The sequence below is a fragment of the Caretta caretta genome, chromosome 24 (assembly GCF_965140235.1).
Source record: "Caretta caretta isolate rCarCar2 chromosome 24, rCarCar1.hap1, whole genome shotgun sequence".
NCBI classification, from domain to species: Eukaryota; Metazoa; Chordata; order Testudines; family Cheloniidae; genus Caretta; species Caretta caretta.
In genome coordinates, this window is record NC_134229.1 from 11,885,399 (window position 1) to 11,907,287 (window position 21,889).

At 55.8% G+C, this 21,889-nt stretch overlaps 1 protein-coding gene across 4 annotated transcripts in view; it reads right to left on the reverse strand.

The window, feature by feature from the left end:
• Positions 1-21,889, reverse strand: part of IGSF9 (immunoglobulin superfamily member 9) — a 52,241-nt gene that overhangs the window by 17,723 nt on the left and 12,629 nt on the right. For all 4 annotated transcript variants that reach the window (XM_048828896.2, XM_048828895.2, XM_075122973.1 and 1 more), the window contains 7 exons: positions 17,586-17,738; positions 13,070-13,221; positions 11,377-11,494; positions 10,777-10,918; positions 7,393-7,538; positions 6,652-6,794; positions 6,419-6,559 (listed from right to left, as the gene is read on the reverse strand). In XM_048828896.2, coding sequence (XP_048684853.2) covers positions 6,419-6,559; positions 6,652-6,794; positions 7,393-7,538; positions 10,777-10,918; positions 11,377-11,494; positions 13,070-13,221; positions 17,586-17,738 — 995 coding nt within the window. The remainder of the gene's footprint in view (positions 1-6,418; positions 6,560-6,651; positions 6,795-7,392; positions 7,539-10,776; positions 10,919-11,376; positions 11,495-13,069; positions 13,222-17,585; positions 17,739-21,889) is intronic.

Here is a 21,889-nt window from a genome sequence, read left to right on the forward strand (position 1 = left end):
CTCCAATGACGGGGCCCTGGACCCCTTGGAGCATGTTGTTTGGGGTGGACCGCCACCACAGGGAGGTGATCACCGAGTTCGGCACGGTGAGGACTTTGTCCATTCTGTCCGTGGCTTGGAAGAACTGCGAGGCCAGCCAAAGCAGGAGGGGCCTCATTCTGAGTCTGGCATGATGGACCACATATGTGCACACAGACATGTGACCCAGCAGTTGCAGGCAAGCCACCGGGAACCCTGTGACCAAGTCAATGAGCCCTTTCAGGGTCTCGAACCTGTCTGGTGGGAGAGAGGCCCTGGCTGACGTTGTGTCCAGTAGCGCCCCAATAAACTCTATGCATTGGACCGGGACTAATGTGGACTTGGCACTGCTTATCAACAGGCCCAGGGCAGTACATGTGGACAGGAGGAGTGCCACATGATCCCTCACCTACGACCAGGAGGTGCCTTTGACTAGCCAGTCGTCCAGATATGGGAATATTTGGACCCCTGGTGTCTGAGGTTGGCCGCTACCACTGCCATACACTTTGTAAAGACCCTGGGGGCAGTGGACAGACCAAACAGTAGGACCGTGAATTGGTAGTGACTCTGTCCCACCATGAAACGGAGGAAGCGTCTGTGCCCCTCAAATATGTGGATGTGGAAGTACGCGTCCTGTAGATCGAGGGTAGCGTACCAGTCCCCGGGATCCAGGGAGGGGACGATGGAGGCCAGGGAAACCATGTGGAACTTGAGTTTCACCATGCAGTGGTTCAGGCCTTGCAGGTCCCTGATGGGCCTGAGCCCCCCTTTGGCCTTTGGGATAAGGAAATACCGGGAGTAATACCCCTTGCCCAGGAACTCCTTGGGCACCGCCTCTATAGCTCCTAGGTCCAGGAGCCGCCTCACTTCCTGCAGAGCCTCGTGAGAGGGATCCCCCAGGAGGGACGGGGGCAGAGGGTGGTTGGGTGGGGAGGAGGTAAACTGAAGGGTGTAACCTCAGGAGATGGTGCTGAGGACCCATCGGTCCGAGGTGAGCCGCGACCATTCTGGGAGGAAAGCACACAACCGATTGGAGAAAAGGAGCTTTATTGGGAGTAGGTCCCTGCTGAGAACTGGTGGGGTACCCCCGAGCTTCCGTCAAAAACGCCTTTTGCCCGCCTGCCTGCCCTTAGAAGACCCAGGCTGGGGAGCAGGCCGGGATTGTCATTGCAGGCACTTTCTATAGTCCCGATGCTTTTTGTGGGCGGCCTCGTACTTCGGGAAGGCGGCCTGGGCAGGAGCCTGCTGCGGCTTGAACTTGGGTTTTGCCGGAGGAGAGACACAGAGGTCTGGAGGGTCGTGCGGGAGTCTTTCATGTCATGCAGCCTTGTGTCTTTTTCCTCAGCAAACAGAGCCTTCCCGTCGAAAGGGAGATCCTGCATGGATGACTACGCTTCACTGGAGAGCCCAGAGAGCAGAAGCCATGACGCTCGTCTCATGGACACCGCCGAGGCCATGGACCGTGCGGCCGTGTCCGCTGCATCTGAAGCGGCCTGCAGGGATGCCCTTGCGACGGCCACCGCCCCTTCCTCCATGAGCGCCTTAAAATCCTTCTTATCATGCTCCTGGAGAGAGTCCTCAAACTTGGGGAGGGATTCCCAGAGGTTAAACTCATAGGGACCCAGGAGAGCCTGATGGTTTGCTACTCGTAGCTAAAAGCTTGACAACGAATAAACTTTTCTCCTGAAAGCATCCAGTCTCCGAGAGTCTTTTTCTTGAGGGTCGGGGCTGGTTGCCCCTGCCGCTCCCTGTGGTTGACTGACTCGACAACCAAGGAGCGGGGCGCCGGGTGGGTATACAGATACTCGTGTCCCTTCGTGGGTACAAAGTACTTGTGCGCCACCTTTTTAGAGATGGGGGCCAACGAGGCTGGTATTTGCCACAGGGCATTTAAAATTCTTGCCACCCCTTCATGGAGCGGCAAGGCCACCCTGCCCAGTGCTGAAGGGGACAGCACATTGAACAGAGAGTCTGAGGGCTCTTCCATCTCCACAACCTGGAGTTGGAGGCTCGCTGCCATCCCTTTTAGGAGGCCTTGGTGGGCCCGGATGTCCTCCTGCGGGACGAAGGGGGCAGGGCCACAATCAGTTCCTCTGGACAAGGTGAGGCTGGTGCGGTGCTTTGGGTGTCGTCCGGCACTGGAGGATCCACCACCTGGTTGGACTCAGGGCACGGTACTGAGGACACAGGTCCCCCAGACCTTTTTTCTGGCGGTCGAAAGATGGACGCCAACGGTGCTTCCAAGGCCCCGGCCACTGAGCGAGCCCCCACTGGGGGCTGCGCCGGAGGCCACGGTGCCCACTGGTACCACTGGGCCAGCCACGACGCTTGGTGCCATTGCGCTTGCTGAGGCACTGGCGGGGCCGGCTGGCTAGCTTGGTCTGTAGACGGGTGGCTGTGAGGGGAGGCTGGCCTGGCGTATGATCCACTGCTGCCTCTGGACCGGGAGTATCAGTGGTGCCGGGACCTATGTCGGCCACAGGACTACAATCTCGACTCGGAGGAGCGGCACCGATGGTAGTAGCTGTTCCACGACTGGCCTCAATGGGTGGACCCACGTTGGTGAGACGCCAGCGATCGACGCCCGGGCTACGGTGCCTTGGCAGAGACTTGGAATGGGAGTTCTGGGGACAAACGAAGAGTTCTGGGGACGAGCTGCAGCAAAGCTGGAGCCGAGCAGTTCCGATGCACCTTCACTGGCGGCAAGAAGGAACTGGGGGGGGGGGGGGGGGAGCGCAGCCCTCCTTATACTGCGCCAGGCATGCGCAGTGGGGGGGGTGCTCCCCCCTACGGGTACTGCTAGGGGAAAAACTTCCAGCACCAGTGCACGTGGCAAGCACGCACACCTATTGTGGACTAGACATGAGCAATTACTCGAAGAATACATTGGTCAGCTCCCACTCATGGTCTCGATGGAAAATTCTGCTCAGCTAATGTGCAATGGTGTTCTGTGATCCCGGCAAATAGACCATGGAGATATTTATGCACTGGGGTATGCACCAGTTCCATAGTCTCAGTGACCCTTCGCATAAGAATTGGCATTTTGCTTCTCCTTGGAAGTTTATATAGTATGTGGCCGCGTCGTTGTCCAACCTCACTCTGATTGACTGGCCCCACATAAGGTAGGAAACAAAGGCAGGCATCACAGGTGGCTTGAAGTTTGAAGACGTTGATATGTAGTGACAACTCTCAAGGAGTCCATCTGCCTTGCACTGTATGATTCTGTCAGTGAGCGCCCCAGCCTAGAAGAGAGGCGTCCGTGGGGATGACGTGTGAGAGGTGGATGTGAGGGAGGTTCCCACGCAGACTCTTTGAGGGTCCTTCTATCAACTGAGGGAGTCAGGTGCCATCCAAGGGACTGATGCCTCCCTGGAGAGCTTGTGCTTACTGGGTGTAGGCTGTCCTAAGCCAGGCTTGCATGGGGGGTTATGAAAGTGCAGGATGTCATGCATCCCAGGAGCTAAAGACAAGCCCACACCATGGTTTGTGGGCTCTGCTGTCATGCAGAAATCAGGTGAGACATCGAGGTGAACCTATCCACAGGCAGGTATGTTTTAGCTGCCAGAGTCCATGGTGGCCCTGATAAAGTCTATGCATTGCATAGGGTTGATTTCTCTACACTGAAGTGAAGGCCTGAGGAGTGGAACAGAGCTAGGTCCCTCTTGGTGGTGGACTGACCTTTGAGTGAAGGATGGCCTTTGAAGAGCTAGTCATCCAGACATGGAAAAGTTACTGTTCCCAGATGCCAAAGGTGGGCTGTGATGATGGAGGGGACTTTTGTAATGCTGGAGGGGACTTTCCCCTCAGGGCAGCAGATAGGCCAAAAGGTATGGCACAGTACTGGTGATGGTCAGTGCCCACTACAAACCTGAGGAAACACCATGGTGCTGGGTATATGGCTACACGGAAATAGGCATCCTGGAAGTCAAGGGTGATGAAGATCTAACAACAGAATGATGGCCGCTAGGGTGGCCATCCAGAAGTGCTGCATGTGAATCAAAGTGTTTAGAGATGGAAGGTCTGCAATCGGTCTCCACCCTCCTTTGGGACCAGGAAGTACCAGGAGAAGAAACCCTTAATGATGAAGTCTGGAGGAATGGATTCTACCTCCTGCTTTAAGGAGCCCCTCCTGAGTGGGGTTCCTGAATATGAACAGGGAGGTGGGATGGAGCTGAGCTAGATGGAATAGCCAGTCAAGATTACTGCCAGTACCCATTTGTCTGAGGTGCTACACTCCCAAGAATCGTAGACTGGGTTGGAAGAGACCTCAGGAGGCCATCTAGTCCAACCCCCTGCTCAAAGCAGGACCAACCCCAAATAAATCATCCCAGTCAGGGCTTTGGGAAGAAGGGAAGACATGGGCAAGACGGTCTACAAAGAGTTGGTGAATGGAATGATGTAGCTTAAGATCCAATAGGGAGGGTTTGTGGGCCTCAACCAAGGTGTCAAAATGGTTGTTTGGATGAGGCAGCCACCTGAGAGGTGACAGTGGAGGATGGGCCTTTCTTGTATGGCCTAAACCTCTTTCCGGGTGGCTCAGCAGTTCTCTTGGGCAGCGTTGTGCTGTCTGAGACTTGCTGTATTTCCTCCTTGTAGCTGGATACCAAGAGCGTGCAACGTCACCCTGGAACCCTTGAATGGGCGAAGAGAGCCATCTGTAGTGCCACTGAAGAGTTTAGGCTCTTCAAATGGCAAGTCCTCCACAGTATTTTGCACTTCCCTGGGCAAGCTGGAGGATTGTAGCCAGGAGGCCTGACACACGACTTTGGCAGTAGCCATTAAAGAGAGGCCATATCCGCCACGTCCAGGGAGGCCACAGGAGGGCTTTGGCTATTGTCTGGCCCTTTGTAATAAGAGCATGAAACAGCTCTGTCTTGTCTAAGGCAAAAACTCAATTTAGTGTGAAAATTTACTCTAGCTGGTAAAGTCACATTCACCATCAGGGCTTGGGAGCAAGCGCCTCAGAACTGTGGCTCTTTTGTCCTAGAAGGTCCAGACACTTGAGTTCCTTGTCAGACGTTGTTGCCTTGAAACAATGTTGCCTACTCCTTTTGTTGGCAGCATTGATGACCAGGGAGTTGGGCGTGGCATGAGTAAACAAGTACTCTGGGCCCTTGGCTGGACACAATACGTTTTATCGGCACTCTTACAGGTGGATGGGATGCTGGCTAAAGTCTGCCACGCTGAGTGGGCTGGCAAGAGGAGGATCTCATTAATAGGTAAGGCTACCTTGCCCTGGGTAGAGGCATGGGTGATGTCCACCAGGGAGTGCTGCTGTTCCTGGATTTCCTCCAAGGGATTCTGCAAAGCCTCTGCTGTGCGTTTCATCAAGCCCTGAAAGGCCCTGAAGTCATCTGCGTTGGATGGCAGTGGGGGGAGTCGCCTTATTGGGGAGAAAGAGGATGGTGGCACCTCCCCATCTATTCTCAACTCTTAATGCACTGATGCCTCCTCTTGAGTAAGGAGGCTCCCCAGTTGTTGGCAGAAGAGACTCTGGTAGGACCTCTTGCGCGTGAGGGTACCCTGTAGACTTGGTCCCCAAAAGAAGCCGAGGGTTTCCAAAAAACCCACTGTGGAGGGGCATAAGGGAAAGGTACTAGACCTCATGGGTGGTCTCACTAGGGCTATTGGTCAAACATCTGCTGCCTTCTAGAGTCCCTTTCTCGGGGAGGAGGGTGCACCGGGCACTACTAGCAGAAAAACCTCTGATCGAGAATTTATGGGCATGCGTATCCTCACATGGAGCACCCATAGGGACAACAACTTAGAAAAACTTAAGTGTTCATATAGATAAGCCCACACTCTCTTTCACCTTCTAACAAGAGTCTGGTTCAGCCAACCAAGACAATGGCATTTTTTGCAACGCTGCTCTAAGCCCATGACCAGAGAGGCAGCTAAAAGCAATGGCTTGGTACAAGTTTGCCAGGGCTTGGAGTAGCTGATCAGACCATAGGCTGGGCCTGCGTTTCTCCAGCAGTGAGTTTGCAAGTGAGAGTCAGCACCAGAGACAGAAGCTGCATTTTCTATCTTTGCTTGTCTTTTCTCGCCCCTCTTGTGCGCTTGCCTTGTTTTGTCTTACAGGAAGAAGAATCAGACTTTAAGAGCAGCAGCAACAGCTCCAGCCCATCTCATCTAACTTCTTTTCCTTCCCCCAACAAGGTCAGTTATCACTATCTTTAATACCACCTAAAAACTCTCTGCACTCAAAAGCCCCGACCACGTTTGACTGTTTAGTGCTATACAATGACTGGGCCACATTCACACCTTGACTCTCTGAGCCCACTTGTTACACCAAAATTAATACACCTGGTTGCATGGCTGCATGAGGGCACCAGGAAAGGGCTCCCCAGCCATGCCCCTGCTCAGCCAGTGTGGAGGGCAGGCTGCCCCCCTCTCTCACCTTGAGCAAGACGCGAGTGGGTGCTGAGGCCCCAGCTGTGCCATAGCTGTTGTAGGGGGTGCAGGTGTAAAGCCCCAAGGCGTCGTCGTTCCCCGTGGCGATGACAATGGAGCCGTCGGCTGCCATGGACCAGCCAGGGAACTGCAGAGGGAGAGATAGGTCAGAATGCGGCCCCCTGTCAGCGGGTGTGTGGCAGAGGCTGAGTTTCCAGGGAGGCCCGGTGTAGTCAGTACCTTATCAAGCTCCAGGGGATGCCCATCCTTGGTCCAGCTAATGGAGAGAAGAGGCGGATTGGCCTTGGCGGGGCACTGGATCATGCCCTGCATCCCCATGGGCAAGAGGGTCTCCGGTGGCATGGTCGTCACCTGGGCTGGATCTGCAAGGCACCAACAGGCAGGACGTGGTCAAGGCCTGGGTGAGCTCCCTGACCCGCAGTGAAGGGTCTGCGGAATGGGGTGTGGCGGCCATATGCACAATATGCTGCCGGCCCACAAGGCAGAGATGAGCCCAGGTGGCAGCAGCACTAGGGACGGTGCCTTCTCTATCCGATGGGCTTCTCCAAGGCAAAGCCCTCGGAAAGCTAGGGACACCCTGGGATCTACCCATGGAGGGAGCCCAGATCCTGGCAATTCAGCACTGCTCCCCTGGGTGCGTCTGGGCCATGGTCACATGGGCTCCTCAGCTCAGAGACCTGGGCCAGGTGGGAGGCAGGCACACTCCAAATCAGGGCAGGCGGATGGGGAGGTCAGCCAAGGACCATGGCAGGGGATGGGCCTTTCTCTCCCAGGTTTCAGGCCACAAAGGGGGAGGCCACAGGCCAGAGGCGATTCCCTACTCCCGTCAAACAAGTTGGGCCACCAGGGCTCAGCTCAGGAGCCAGGATGTGTGGGTACGGTAGGGTCCCTGAGAGAGGGCAGTGTGGGATGGGGTGGCCCTTACACAGTACAGGGAGGGCAGGGGCAGTGGGGCCTTACACAGCACCGTGAGGAAGGCCGAGGCAGAGGGTGGTTTCCACAGCCCATTGCTAGGAACACAGGTGTATCTGCCAGAGTCGTCTGGGGTCGTTTTCTGGAGCAAAAGGCTCCCGTCCACCAGGACACGAACACGAGACTGCAGGTGGCTGGAAGGAAAGGAGGGGGCAGAGTCAGCAGCCCAGCAGGAGCTGCCTCAACGAGCCAGCACCCAAACTGCTGGCAGTCTCCACTGCAGGGCTCAGGGCACATCCACAGCAACTTGATCCCAACACATCACAACGGCTCAGCAGCACCCCCAAGACCAGCTCCCAGGGCCCGGCCCGCTGCCCCCACGGTCCTGCCAGTAGCACCCAGTCATTTCCTCCACAGCCCTGACACTGTGACCCGGCTACTATCACCACGGCCACACCACTGTCTAGCCAAATCCCCACAGTCCAGCCACGGCCACGCCACTGGGACCCAACCACTCTCCCCACAGTCCCACAGCTCTGCCTTGGCTGCCATCACTTTGTTACAGCTGCCATCATCACAGCCCTGTCCACACTCTCATCGCTGTTGACTGTCCCGCTGACTCCTATGACTCCAGCGGCACCACTTCACCCTCCCGCCACCAGCCAATCAAATCACCCCCTCAGCACTCACCGCGCAAGCCCTTGCCCGGTGTGTATGATCTGGACGGTGCTGCGGGGGGTCCCTGCCCCGATCTCCTCCCTCTACTCTGCTCCAGCCCCGGGCTCCATGTGCTGCCAGCACTGTCAGCATCACAGGCCATGCATCACCACCCATGTCTGAGCTGCCAGCCACCAGAGGATCTGAGTCCCCTTTTCAGCACCACCAGGCCTAACAGGGAGTCCCCACACTCCCACCAGCACTGACACATCACAGGGACCCAGCTGGGGTCACCGCTCCTGTCACCAGCACCATACTGCCTGTGTGCATCAGCCTTGCCACACAGCTTTCCGTGGCCTGGTATCCGTGTGCACACACATTCTTGCACGTATCTGTGTGATTAGGGACTCTGAGCATCTCCCTTGCTGTAGGCCTGTGTGCATGCCTGCATCTCTTGGTGTGTATCCAATGCCGTTGTTGTGTGTCAGCAACTATACATCTGTGTGCGCACGTCTCTTCAGGTGTGTGCTTGCATGCATATGTCTCCACAACATTCCGTGTGTGCCTGTGCAGCAGTACCTCTGCCATTGTGTTGCGTATGTGTGTGTGTAGGGAGCCAGGGTGGCTCCCCTCCGAACCAGAGGGTAAAGAGCCCCCCTCTGAGCCTGAGTGGGCGGGGCCAGGCCAAGCTTCCGCCAATCCCCAGAAGGGGAAGGGTGGGACAGGAAGTACAAAGGGTGGGGCCCTCTGCCCAGCGAGGAGACCACCAGGGAGGGAGACAGACACAGGCTGCTCCCTCGTGATCCTGCTGCTGACCCAGGCGAAGCCCTGGGCAAGGAGGACCCTGACCGGGGGGAAGGCCTGTGGCAACCACGGCTGCTGGCCGCTGAATACCCAGAGGACCTGGAGGGGCCTGACTGCAGCCTGGGCCAGTGTGAGTCCGATACCGAGGGGGAGCGGGGGTGGCCCACAGCGGAATACCCAGAGGAACCGGAGCTGCCCGCAGCGGATTATCCAGAGGAGATGGAGGATCCGGAACTGCCCGCAGCGGAATACCCGGAGGAGATGGAGGGACCGGAGCAACCCGCCTGAGAGAGACCGGATAGGAAGTAGCCCAGGGGCCCAACTACACCGTGGGGTGGGTGTGTTTGGTCAGCGGGTGCGGATTGCCCCGCTGACCCAGCGGCGGGACCTTCGCCTCCCACCACTGTCAGGGTCCTGGGCTGGAACGCAGCGGAGTTGGGCGCGCTGCTGACTCCGGCCGGCGCTCCCCTGCCCGAGGGGCGTGCCGGCTGGCGTGCCCCTGCCTCTGCTGACTCCGGCCGGCACACCTTCCCGCTAATTCCCCAATGCCTGGGAGGTGGGGCCGAGGCCTGCCACGGAGACCATTGCTCTCCATTGCCCCTAGGGGCTCGGAGGACCGACCAACACCTGTCAGTGTGTGTGTGTACAGGTGTATATCTCGTGGTGTATACACTTGTCTATGAATCAGTGCATGCGTGTGTGTATGGTGTGTGTGTGCACGTGCCAAAGTGTGCGTATCTGAGGGGAGTTCAGGTGTGGGTCACTGAGTGCATGGGTGTGTGTGTGTGAGGGGGGGGAGCAGCATATGAGTGCACAGGTGTGGGTCAGTAAGTGCATGGATGTGTGTGTGCGGCATCAACAAGTTTAGGCTTGAAATTAGACAAAGGTTTCGAACAGTCAGAGGAGTGAAGTTCTGGAACAGCCTCCCAAGGGGAGCAGTGGGGACAAAAAACCTACCTGGCTTCAAGCCTGAGCTTGAGAAGTTTCTGGAGGGGATGGTGTGATGGGACTGGCATGTAGCCAATCTGCGACTGCAGCAAATATCTCCAATGGCTGGAGATGGGATTGTAAATGGGAAGGACTCTGAGTTACTATGGAGAATTGTTTCCCAGGTGTCTGGCTGGAGGGTCTTGCCCACATGCTCAGGGTCTAACCGATCACCATATTTGGGGTCGGAAAGGAATTTTCCCCCAGGTTAGATTAGCAGAAACCCTGGAAGTTTTTCCACTTTCCTCTGCATCTTGGGACACAGGTCACTTGCAGGTTTAAACTAGTGTAAATGGTGGATTCTTTGTAACTTGAAGCCTTTAAACCATGATTTGAGGAAGTCAGTAGCTCAGCCAGAGGTTCTGGGTCTACTGCAGGAGTGAGTGGGCGAGGTTCTGTGGCCTGCAGTGCATAATTTGTGCCAGGGCTGAGCCCCGGCCCCGCTAGGCTGGGCAGTTCATAGCCCCTGCACCGCTAGGCTTGCTACATCAGTTAATGAATGTAAAAAAATTGCTTGAGTCCCGGGAACTCTTTCATTACAAATTAAGCACTGGTGGCCTGCAATGTGCAGTCTAGATGATCATGTTGGTCCCTTCTGACCTTAACATCTATGAGGTATGTGCTTCTGTGGCAGTGTGAGAGTGCCCGGGTGTGTGCCATTGAGTGTATGGGTGTCTGTGCGTGCAGCAGTGTGAGAGTGCACGTGTGTGCACACGTGGCAGTGTATGAGTGCATGGGCGTGTGTCAGTGAGTGCATAGGTTTGTGTGCATACAGCAGTGTGAATTCAATGGGTGTATGCAGTGTATGAGTGTGCGGCAGTGTGTGAGTGTGCAGGTGCGTGTCAGTGAGTGCACAGGTATGGATGTGTGCATGGATGTGGAGTCTCCAGTTCCCTGACGAAGCTCCTGCCCATCCCCACAAGAGGCCATTCTGTCCCTGCCCGCTGCCCCTGTGCCACCCCTTCGGCTCCTGGCGCTGTGTACCTGAGGTGATAGACGTTGCTGCTGCCCTGGAACCAGCTGTAGGTGAGGTTGCCAGGGTAGGCCTCGGCTTGGCATGCCAGGAAGGCATCCTGGGTGATGTTGACCGTGATGTTCTGTGGCAGCACCACGATGACCGGCGGCCCTGGCGCACACAGGGCACAGAGTGAGGCTCTGGGCAGAAGGGGGCGACAGCTCACTCTGAGGAGGGGAAGCGCTGACTGGACCAATGGGACATGGAGAACAGATTCCCAGAGAGGCTTCAATTCCTCTGCAGAGACTTGGAAAGGGGAGTGAGCAAGGTCTGGCTGCAGGGGATGTGGGGGGCTAACGCGGCCTGAGGGGGAGGGAGAGGACTACCCCTGCAAGATCCTTCTTTGGGTCATGAGAGAGGCCCAGACTCCCACATCTGTTAACAGACTCCCACATCTCACTGCGTGTGCCGGGTGTGTACGCACACGCACATGCACCTGCACCCAGCTCTTGGTCTGACAGGCTGGCCTCTTCAGTGGAAGGTAAGAGGTGCCCAGATGACAGGACCTCACTGACTACGGAGATCGCCCCAGATCAATCAGAACCCCAGAGATAGCCCTCTCCCCTTACCTTGAACAAGCAGCTGGGTGGTGTGGGTGACAGAGCCCTCCTTACTGGAGGCGTGGCACGTGTAGATGCCAGCGCTGGCCCGCTCCACGCTGGTGATCCTCAGCGTCCCATTGCTCACCTGTGAAGGCACAAAGCAGTACAGGCAGGAGTGCAGGGAAGGACGTCCTCAGGCACTCCCAGCCTAGCAGCAGACCAGGGCTTGGATTTATGAGCTGTACAGGCCATTTCAGCATCCCAAGGAGCTGAATCTCTTGCCTTCCCTAGGCTCACAGTGCCAACCCCAGCACGGTGCTGCGAGATGGGGCCAGTATTTCACCTCCCCTTCCCCAGTGATATTCTGTCCTATACAGAAGAGTTATGTTGCCCAGCACAAAAACACAGCCACCTCTGGGACACAACATGGTGGCTATTTAACAGCAAGATGACACAGCAGCTCAGGACAAGAAATGAAGACTCCTGTATCCAACTGAATCTACAGTGTGGGTTAGGGAGGCAGAATGGAAGTGTGACAAAATGAGAATTATTTGTATGAACACTGTGTGTGCCTCAGTTTCCCCTATATTTGGCATGGCTACTCAGTGGGGGGCGGGGGGGAAGGAGAAGAAGGACAAAGTTTTCTCTCAGGGCAGGCTGGGTGGAATGAAGAGTCCTTAAGGAAATGGCTGAAACTGACCCAGATCAACAAGGAGACCAGTGAGACAATGCAAGCTTCAATGACTCAAGGTCAAGGAATTTCCCCACCTCTCCACAGGGAAGCTGAGCAAAGAGGTCAGCGGAAGAACAAATGACTGGAAGGTGTGAGGTGGGGAGATAAGTGCTGGCTCCTGGAGGAAGCTGGGAGCTCTCTCACCTGGAACTGACTGAGGAGGCCAGGCAGATACAAACACAGCCTGAACATGGGCTTCACTACAGCATGGCTGGGCTCTGGGCTGACCAGAATGTTTTCCTGTCTCTGTGCTGACCTCCGGGCTACCGCTGCTGTGTTCCAGCTGACTGATAAATCTGCCTGTTTTGGATAAATCTGGCTGTTTGAGTGTCACTGGGAATGCTGGGGGAGGTGCGTTAGGTCTCTCCCAGGGGTCCGGCTCAGCTGGACTCGCTGAGCAGACCTCACAGCATGAAGCAGGAGTGCTGGAGCCCAGGGGTCAGTCTCAGAAGGTGACCCTGAAGGAACAGTGAGACCTTTGAGGGCCTGGCCCATCAAAGGGTTTCCACCAACAGACTGTTCCACCAGTCCTGAGGATCTGTGACAGGAAGCGGCCAGGACAAGCTGGGATGCACGTGGATCAGCATCACTCCCAGACAGCTCTTGGGGGAGAGGGGATCGTGGCCAGTGCCTGGGGCAGGTGGCCTGTGGGGACTGGCCCCACCCTGGTTTCTAAGCTGAGCTGGGCAGCTCTGGGGGAGGCAGAGAGGGGCCCATGCCTCAGGGGCTCAGCTCGGGTCTGGGTCTCCAACAAAACAGGCCCTTGGTGCACTTACCTTCCCACACAAAGCTTCGCCCCCCAGGCTGGGAGAACTTTGCAGTGGTGACAGGGATTCTGCTCCCCACACAATGTCTGCATGAGCCCCAACCCCCTCTTAGCGCTTGCTGAGGGAGGAAGCCCGGAGTGAGCAGCACGTGGGGAGATGCAGGAGACAGCCTGGGAAAGCTACATGATCTCCTCCCTCTCTGGGGCTGCCCCTCCCTTACCTGCACCTTCTCTCCACTCTCAATGGCCAGGTCGTTTCTCTTCCAGACAATGACCGGCTGGGGGTTGCCGATGGCTGAGCAGGTGAGACTCAGGGGTTCTCTGTCTGGCACCTCGACAAGAGCTGGCGGGGTCCCTAGGAAGGTGGGGGCAGCTGCGGAGAGGACACGGAAACAGTGCTTCAGAACCGCGCTGCTGGCCCCAGGGCAGGCTGGGCTCCCTCATGCAGCCACACCAGCTGGTTCTGCTGTAGAGAGCCCCAGGCACTCACTCTGCTTAGTCCTGGTGGGCTGGCAGCACAGGGCAGGGAGTGTGATCTGAGGGTCAGAGCCAAGGGCTAGGAGCCAGGACTCCTGGATTCCATTCCTGGCTCAGGGAAAAGGTGTTGTGAGGGTATGGACAGGGGGCGGGACATCTGGAGTCCGAGCCTGTCTGTGGCGTTGGGCAAATTCCTTCCACTCCCTCCCCCCAGTAACCCTGCCAGACTCAGTGCAGTGTTGTGCAGGGAGCATGTGGGGAAGTGAGGAGCAGAGTGGGGCCGAGGATGGACTGAGGGCTTCACTGGCTGTGCTGAAAAAAATAAACAAACTGGAAAAAGTTTGATTCAGCCCAAACTGAAACTGTCAATGCCCAGAAATGTCAGAAAATGGGAAATATCAACAGATTTGTTTTGGGGTGAACAAAGTCTGTTGTGTGACGCGGAATTAGACTGTTTGTTGCCAGATGCTTTAAACTTTTTTTTTTTTTTAATAAAAGCAAAGGAAATGAAGGGCCAGATCCGCAAACAAAGGGCCAGAGGAGGAGCAGTCCCTTTTAACCTTTAGCAGCCTAAGTGACCCTGATGTGTGTGTGTGTGGGGGGTGTCACACAAGCTGTCATAAATATAAAGGGAAGGGTAAACCCCTTTGAAATCCCTCCTGGCCAGGGGAAAGCTCCTCTCACCTGTAAAGGGTTAAGAAGCTAAAGATAACCTCGCTGGCACCTGACCAAAATGACCAATGAGGAGACAAGATACTTTCAAAAGCTGGGAGGAGGGAGAGGAACAAAGGGTCTGTCTGTGTGCTGCTCTTGCCAGGGACAGAACAGGAATGGAGTCTTAGAACTTTTAGTAAGTAATCTAGCTAGGTATGTGTTAGATTATGATTTCTTTAAATGGCTGAGAAAAGAATTGTGCTGAATAGAATAACTATTTCTGTCTGTGTATCTTTTTTGTAACTTAAGGTTTTGCCTAGAGGGGTTCTCTATGTTTTGAATCTAATTACCCTGTAAGATATCTACCATCCTGATTTTACAGGGGGGATTTCTTTATTTCTATTTACTTCTATTTTTTATTAAAAGTCTTCTTGTAAAAACTGAATGCTTTTTCATTGTTCTCAGATCCAAGGGTTTGGGTCTGTGGTCACCTATGCAAATTGGTGAGGCTTTTTATCCAACATTTCCCAGGAAAGGGGGGGTGCAAGTGTTGGGAGGATTGTTCATTGTTCTTAAGATCCAAGGGTCTGGGTCTGTAGTCACCTAGGCAAATTGGTGAGGCTTTTTACCAAACCTTGTCCAGGAAGTGGGGTGCAAGGTTTTGGGAAGTATTTTGGGGGGAAAGACGCGTCCAAACAGCTCTTCCCCAGTAACCAGTATTAGTTTGGTGGTGGTAGCGGCCATTCCAAGGATAACGGGTGTAATATTTTGTACCTTGGGGAAGTTTTGACCTAAGCTGGTAAAGATAAGCTTAGGAGGTTTTTCATGCAGGTCCCCACATCTGTACCCTAGAGTTCAGAGTGGGGGAGGAACCTTGACACAAGCTTAAAGAAGTGAATGAATCAGCCTCTAAGTCTCTGGAATCCTGAATTCCAGGAACACTGCGCTCATCCCACCCCGCAAGGGGAGCTGGGGTCAGGCAGCCCCTCAGGGAAGTGAGCAGCTGGTGCAGACACACGACCCTGCTACATGCAGTGGGTGCCGAACACTCCTCCCATGGGAGTGCAGAACACTGACGCACTCGGTGCACAGCTGTCGCTGGTGGCACCAGCTGTGGGGCAGGGCCTGTCTGCAGGGAGATGGCAGACTCCTCGGGGCAGGGCCTGTGTCCATTGCACTCAGCTGTAGAGTGCACAGGGCACTGTCCATACTACACCCAGGGCCCAGCCAGCATCCAGGCACACAGCTGTGCTGGTCCTGATGGGTCCGGGATTGCTGGGACCCTGGGGCAGCCACTGGGTTTCTGTGGCAAAGGAGAGGGGAGGCACAGACTGTGCAAATGCCTCGTACAGAGCAGGGCTCACTCCCTTGGGCCTGTGATGATGGCAGGGTGCCTGCAGCCCCCAGGCCAGGCTGCTGGGCTGAGCCAGAAAAGAGGCATTCGGGTAACTCCTCTGCCTCCCCAGCTGGATAGGATGGGAAAGCCCACAAGGCATGAAGTACAGGGTCAGGGTGGCTCCTGCAGGCCAAGGGCAGGGATGGACCTGCCCTGGCATCCAGGCCTCCCAGTCCCCACCCCCTGATGCTATAAATGGAGAAGAGGCTCCGCACAAAGGCTCATTGTGTGCTGCCTGGGGTCCAAGGGTCGGGCCCAGCTCTTTGGGAGGTTTAATAGTTAGGCTGGGCCTTTTACAAGTGTTTACTTAGGAGGGTGGGTTTGGGTCCCTTTGCAGGCTTCTCTGGGAAGGTGGATTGGGAAGGGGGAGTGGAGGTCGGGGCCCTGCAGGGGCTGTGTCTGCTCCAGGAACAGCATCCTTAGGCCAAGGCAGGATGATCCCCGCTGGGCTAGGGGCTCGCTCTGGCTCCCCCCCCCATATTTATGCTGAGCAACTTGGGCTGTACAGACCTGGAATGGGACCCTGCAACCCATCCATGGGCCCCATGTGCTCAGATCCAGTGTGGAATGCTGAAGCCAAGGGCTGTGATGGCAGTGCAGCCTGGCCAACATCCCCAGAGCTAGCACTGCCAGTGGGTACAGGAGAATTACACCCACATGTCTACCAAGGGCCCCTAACGGGGGCTGCCTCAGGCATGTGCAGAGGGTTCCCGGAAGAGTCTCGAGTTGGGCTCCCAAGAACTGGAGCAATAAGCTTGCCGGCTGCTCTGCTAATGTGCTTGGCACAGAGGGGAAAAGTGGAGCTTTCGAGGAAAGCAGCTGCCAGGGTTTCACAGAGGCTAGCAAAGGCAAGAGGGGCGGGGACTGGACAGGGACATGCCTCACTGCTCCTGTCCCCCCGGCTGGAGCAGGTATGATGGTCTCACTCTACTCAGCCGTGTTTACCCTGACCGTGTGCTCGTTCTGCTCAGGGCTAAATGAGGAGCCCAGGGAGGATTGGGCCCAGGGCATATCCGGGGAAGGGGATCAGGCCTAGAGCATACCCAGAGGAGGGGTGGGGGAAAAACTGGGCCCAGAGTGTTGGGTGTACCCACTGTGGGGTGGAATTGGGCCCATAGTGTATTGGGGGGAAGGAGGGGGGAAACTGGGCCCAGAGCATACCTGGAGAATGCGGAGGAGGAGGATCAGGCCCTGAGCGGAAGCGTGTACCCGGGGGAGGAGAATCAGACCCAGAGTGCAGCGGGTGGGGGGAGATGGGACAGGGAGCAGAGATCAGACCCAGAGCATAGTGTGTCCCCAGCACACTCAGCACTCTCTGCACCCTGCCCACAGCTGCTTCGAGTCTGCCACAGGGTTTGGGAACCCCCAAACCCCCCCCCCCATTCCAATACAAGAACTGGGATCCAACACCCGCAATCACCCTGGAGCGCCATCAGGCCCAGCCCGAGACATGGCATGGGGCAACGATGGCCCCAGCAGGCCCTGCCCAGCACTGCCCCTGCCATGGTGCAGGCAGGCAATCACAGCACTGCCTCTAGGAAACCTAGGCCCTACGTAGGGGAGGCAATGCCTCCTTCACACAGAGCTGGGGAGACCAGTGCCAGTGCAGGTGCCTAAGAAGGCTGTAATAGCTGCTGGTGCCAGGCAAATCTTGTGCCCAGGATGGGGAGGGAGTTCTGGTCACTCCCCAGGGCACCCCTGCATGGGGAAAGGCTGGACACGCCTGGCACGGGGACCTAGAGTGCCCTGTCACAGGGGAGGGACTGGTCATGCCTGGAACCAGAATCCAGAGACCCCCAATGCAGGCAAGGGCTGGACATGACTGGCACCAGGATCCAGAGTGCCCTGGCACAGGGATGGGGGTGATCATGCCTGGCATCAGGACCCAAAATGCCCCGGGAAGGGAGGGGGGGGAATTCGGTTTCACTGGCACCAGGACCCAGACAGCTCTGGCATGAGGGGCAGGGGGCTGATCACGGCTGGCACCAGGACCCAGAGTGTCGCTGCATGGCGGAGACTGGTCATGGCTGCCACCAGGACTCAGAGCCTTCCTGCATGGGGGAAGCTGGTCATGGCTGGCACCAAGACCCCTAGTGTCCCTGCACGGGGGAGGCTGGTCATGGCTGGCGCTGCCTCTATCTCTGCCCGTCTCCCTGTGGCACTGCCCAGCCTCCCCGCCAGAGCACACCATCGCCTGGCCTGGCACATACCGTTGACAGTGAGGTGGGTCCAGGTGCCATTCTGGAACTCGTCGTCGTTGCTGTGCCTGTCTAGGAAGAGGACGCGACACTCATACCAGCCTTGGTCCTCGGCGCGCAGGAGGTCGATCCGCAGTGAGGCACCTTCCTGGATCCGCACACGACCTGCCGACATAGAGCCAGCCTGTCACTCAGTCACCGAGCTGCTTGGGGGCAGTGCCAGGCACCAACAGGGGAAGCTGTCTGGCCTGGGAACACCCCCTACTTGAGGGCAGTTGCCTGGGCCAGCCGTGTGCTAGAGGGCACATGCCCAGCCTGCGCCAACCCTTTCTGTGCAACACTGGCAGTGCCAGCTCAGTATCTCGCAGCCCTCTAGGCTCCAGATCAGTGAGCTCTATCCAGTCCCCATTCAGCACATCCTGGCCTCTCCCAGCGCAGTACCCCAGCTTCCTCCCCAACCCACCCAAAGGGGCCAGCTGGCTCTTGGTCCAGGCTGAGGCCCTACAGCTCAACCCCCTGCCTCATAGCCCTGCTCCTGCTCCAGGCTGGGGTGGGGGGCTGGGAACTGCCCGGCAAACAAATGCCTGGCTGAGGACGAGGTCAGATACACAGACTCAGCATTAGACACATTGCTGCTGGCCCAGCGGGGCAGGAGGGGCAAGGCAGTGGGGGAGGGGAGATGCAGAAAGGGAACTTGGGACAGAGGAACTAATGAGACCCTCCAGAGTCATCCTCTAGTACCAGTCTCCTCTACCTACTATGGCATGGGAGCCCCGGCCGCAAGTCCTGCAGATTGCTGTGCGCTGAGGGCCCCCTCCCCAGCAGCTGCTGCTGCCTCCTTAGGGAGCCCCCTCCAGCCCCCTTTGCCCACAACCACCAGTGCCACCCCCCCAAACCCCCCTCCCATCTTCAGCCTGCCCCCTCCCCCAGAGTCCTTGCTAACCACACCTCCCTGGGAGCCTGAGGCCACCCCCTCCCCCTCTCCAGCATCCCCAGAAAGCCCTTGCCCCTCACCCTGCCTCAGCTCTGGCCAATCCACTCTCCCCTGCCCCTCCCCCCATATCCCTGGAGCCCTCACTGAACCCCTGAAAGTCTGAACCTCCTCTCCTCTGCCACAGTAACTTCTGCCTCCCCCAGGAGCTCCCCTCCCCCAGTAGTCCCTACCCCTGCCAGCCACCTGAGCTGCTGGTTCCCAGCTTGACCCCATCTCCTCCTCCCCCCCCTCCATGGGGGTTGCGGGCCTCAAGCATTGCGTCCCAGTCCCTGCTCTGGAATACACACCGCAGGCTGGGACGGCACTTGCGTGCGCAGGGTCATGGGGCAGCAAGCCAGATGCAGGGGCTGCCCCCAGTCCCACTGTCTGCGGCTGCAGAGCACCCAACTGGGGGCCCAGTGCGCAGCCTCTTTCATGAGCAGGAGGCTAAGTACCCTAAAGAAGCAGCAAATGCAGCCCCCTAATCCCCAGGGCTATTATCAGAGCCATAATCGGCTCAGGAGCACAGCGGGCAACTGGCTCAGTGCAGGGGCTGTGTACACACACCCTGCTATGTAGGGCTACACCGCACCCCCCTGCGATACACATAGCTACCCTGTTACTCACCACCCACACAAATACACACTGCTACACTCCCCAACAAACACATATGACCACTGCTACACCCTCCCATACAGTTACCCCAATACATGCTGCTAAACACTCCCTGCTAGACACTGCTACACATCCTCCTGATACACGCAGCTACCCCTGCTACATACCCCCACACAAATACACACTGCTACGCCCACTGACACACACATATGGACACTGCTACACCCTCCCATACATAGTTACTCCAATACACACTGCTGAACAACCGCCGCTAGACACTGCTACACACCACCAATTCACACAGCTACCCCCACTACACCCGGCTAGATCCTCCCCACACAAATACACACTGCTACAACTCAGATACACACTGCTACACTCCTCTCATACAGTTACCCCAATACATACTACTACCTGCACACACTGCTAGACACACACATAATACACACAGCTACGCCAATACACAATGCTACACGCCCCCAAATACACACTGCTACATCCCTGATACACATGCACCCGATACATATACTACACACACCAATATCTTATCCATCGACCCAACACACACACGCAGAGATATAGACATATACACACACACCCCCTAATACACACATACTAACACACACCATGCACACCTTGTTCACCTATACAGACCCATGTCTTTATGCTCATACACTGACATGCACATACATACTGTACAATTCAATAATACGTCATGGGCACAACAAGCTACGCAAGGGTTCACAAAGTGTAAAAAAAAAAAAAAAAAGACTGTCTCAGGGAAAGAGAGACATCTGCTTAGGACTTGTATGCATACACCCACACCTGCACAAGTGTGCATACACACTTGCATGCAACCCACAAACACACATGCATTGCCACCCACCCATAAGCATGTACACCAAACATATCCTCGCCTATGGCCACATTCCTGTATGTGCACACCAGGATCCCTACCCACAGATACCTACCTCTACCTGCACACACCCATATAAACGTGAGTGAGCACACACACTTTGTCTCAACATAGGTCACTACTCAACTGTCCCTCATTTCACACCCACACTGGCTCCCCACCTCGCAGTCTCTGGGGCTCGTCCCTTTTAATGATGGTGGCTGACTCGGGCTGCACACACCCCAGAGCTCCACAAAGCTCCCAGCGCTACAGGTCATCACCCAATCCCTCTCCTGCATGGAGGTGGGATCTGTAGTAGACCTCTACAGGTTGAGAGGAACACTCTGCAACATGGGCTTACCGCACAGTTCACTGAGAAACACTCCCCACCAGCTCAGCACAATCCCATTCCACAAGACTCCCTTGGCCTAAAAAGCTATCAAAGGCCAGGTCCACATTACAAAGTTTTGCTAGCAGAGCCGTATCTATTAGGAGTGTGGAGGGAAAACCATCCTACATGTCTGACCAACACAGCTGTGCTGGCAAAAGCCCCTATGTAGACAGAGCTATACTGTCAAAAAAGTCCTTTAATGAGGTAGTTCATTTGGTTTGGAGAACTAGGACTAGCGAAGTTGCCATAGACAAAAAAGGGCAAGGGATGCAGACTGGGATAAGTAAAGATCATATCAGAGATCTGACTGATCTGAATGAATTAAAATCAGCTGGGATGGATGCTATTCACCTGGGTACTGAAGGAATTAGCTGAAGAAATCTTGGAGCCAATGGCAACAATGTTTAAAAATTCATGGGTGACAGGAGAGGTCCTGGAAGACTGGAGAAGGGCTAACGTAGTCCCCATCTTTAAAAAGTGGGAAAAGGAGGAGCCAGGGAACTATAGACCAGTCAGGCTGACCTCAATACCTGGGAAGCTACTAGAGTAATATAAAAACATTCAATTTGCAAATACCTGGAGGATAATGGGGTGATCACTAGCAGCCAGCATGGATTTACCAAGAACAAATCATGCCAAACTGGCTTGATTTCCTTCTTGACAGGGTAACTGTTTGGTGGACAAAATATACCTGGACTTCAGCAAGGCTTTCGACACAGTCCCGCATGACATTCTGATAGATAAGTAAGCTGGAGAAACGCGGGCTTGGCAGAACTACCATTAAGTGGATACATAATTGGTTAAACCAGGGGTTCTCAAACTTCATTGCACCACGACCTCCTTCTGACACTAAAAATTACTTCACAACCCCCAGAGGGGGGACTGAAGCCTGAACCCACCCGAGCCCCACTGCCCCAGGTGGGGGGCCAAAGCCTGAGGCCCACCACTCCAGGAAAGGGGGCCAAAGCTAAAGCTCAAAGCCTTCAGCCCCAGGCAGGGGGCCTGCAACCTAAGCCCTGCTACCTTAGGCTTCGGCTTCGGCCCTGGGTTCCAGCAAATCCAAACTCCAGCAAGTCCAAGCCAGCCCTGGCGACCCCATTCAAAGGGGGTTGTGACCCACTTTGGGGTCCTGACCCACAGTTTGAGAACTGCTGAGTTAATGGCAAACAAAGAGTAACTATTAATGGAATGATGTTGGAGTGAAGTGAGGTCTCAAGTGGGGTTCCACAGGGATCTGCTCTGGATCCAATATTGTTTAATATCTTTACCAATGACCTGGATGTACGACTAGAGTGCGTACTGATCAAATCTGCAGATCAAAGCTAGTGGGGGTTCCCAACACTTTGGAGGATAGAGCTAAAATGCAGAGGGATCTTGATAAATTGGAGAACTGGGCTACAGACAACAAAATAGAAATTAAACAAAGATAAATGTAAGGTGCT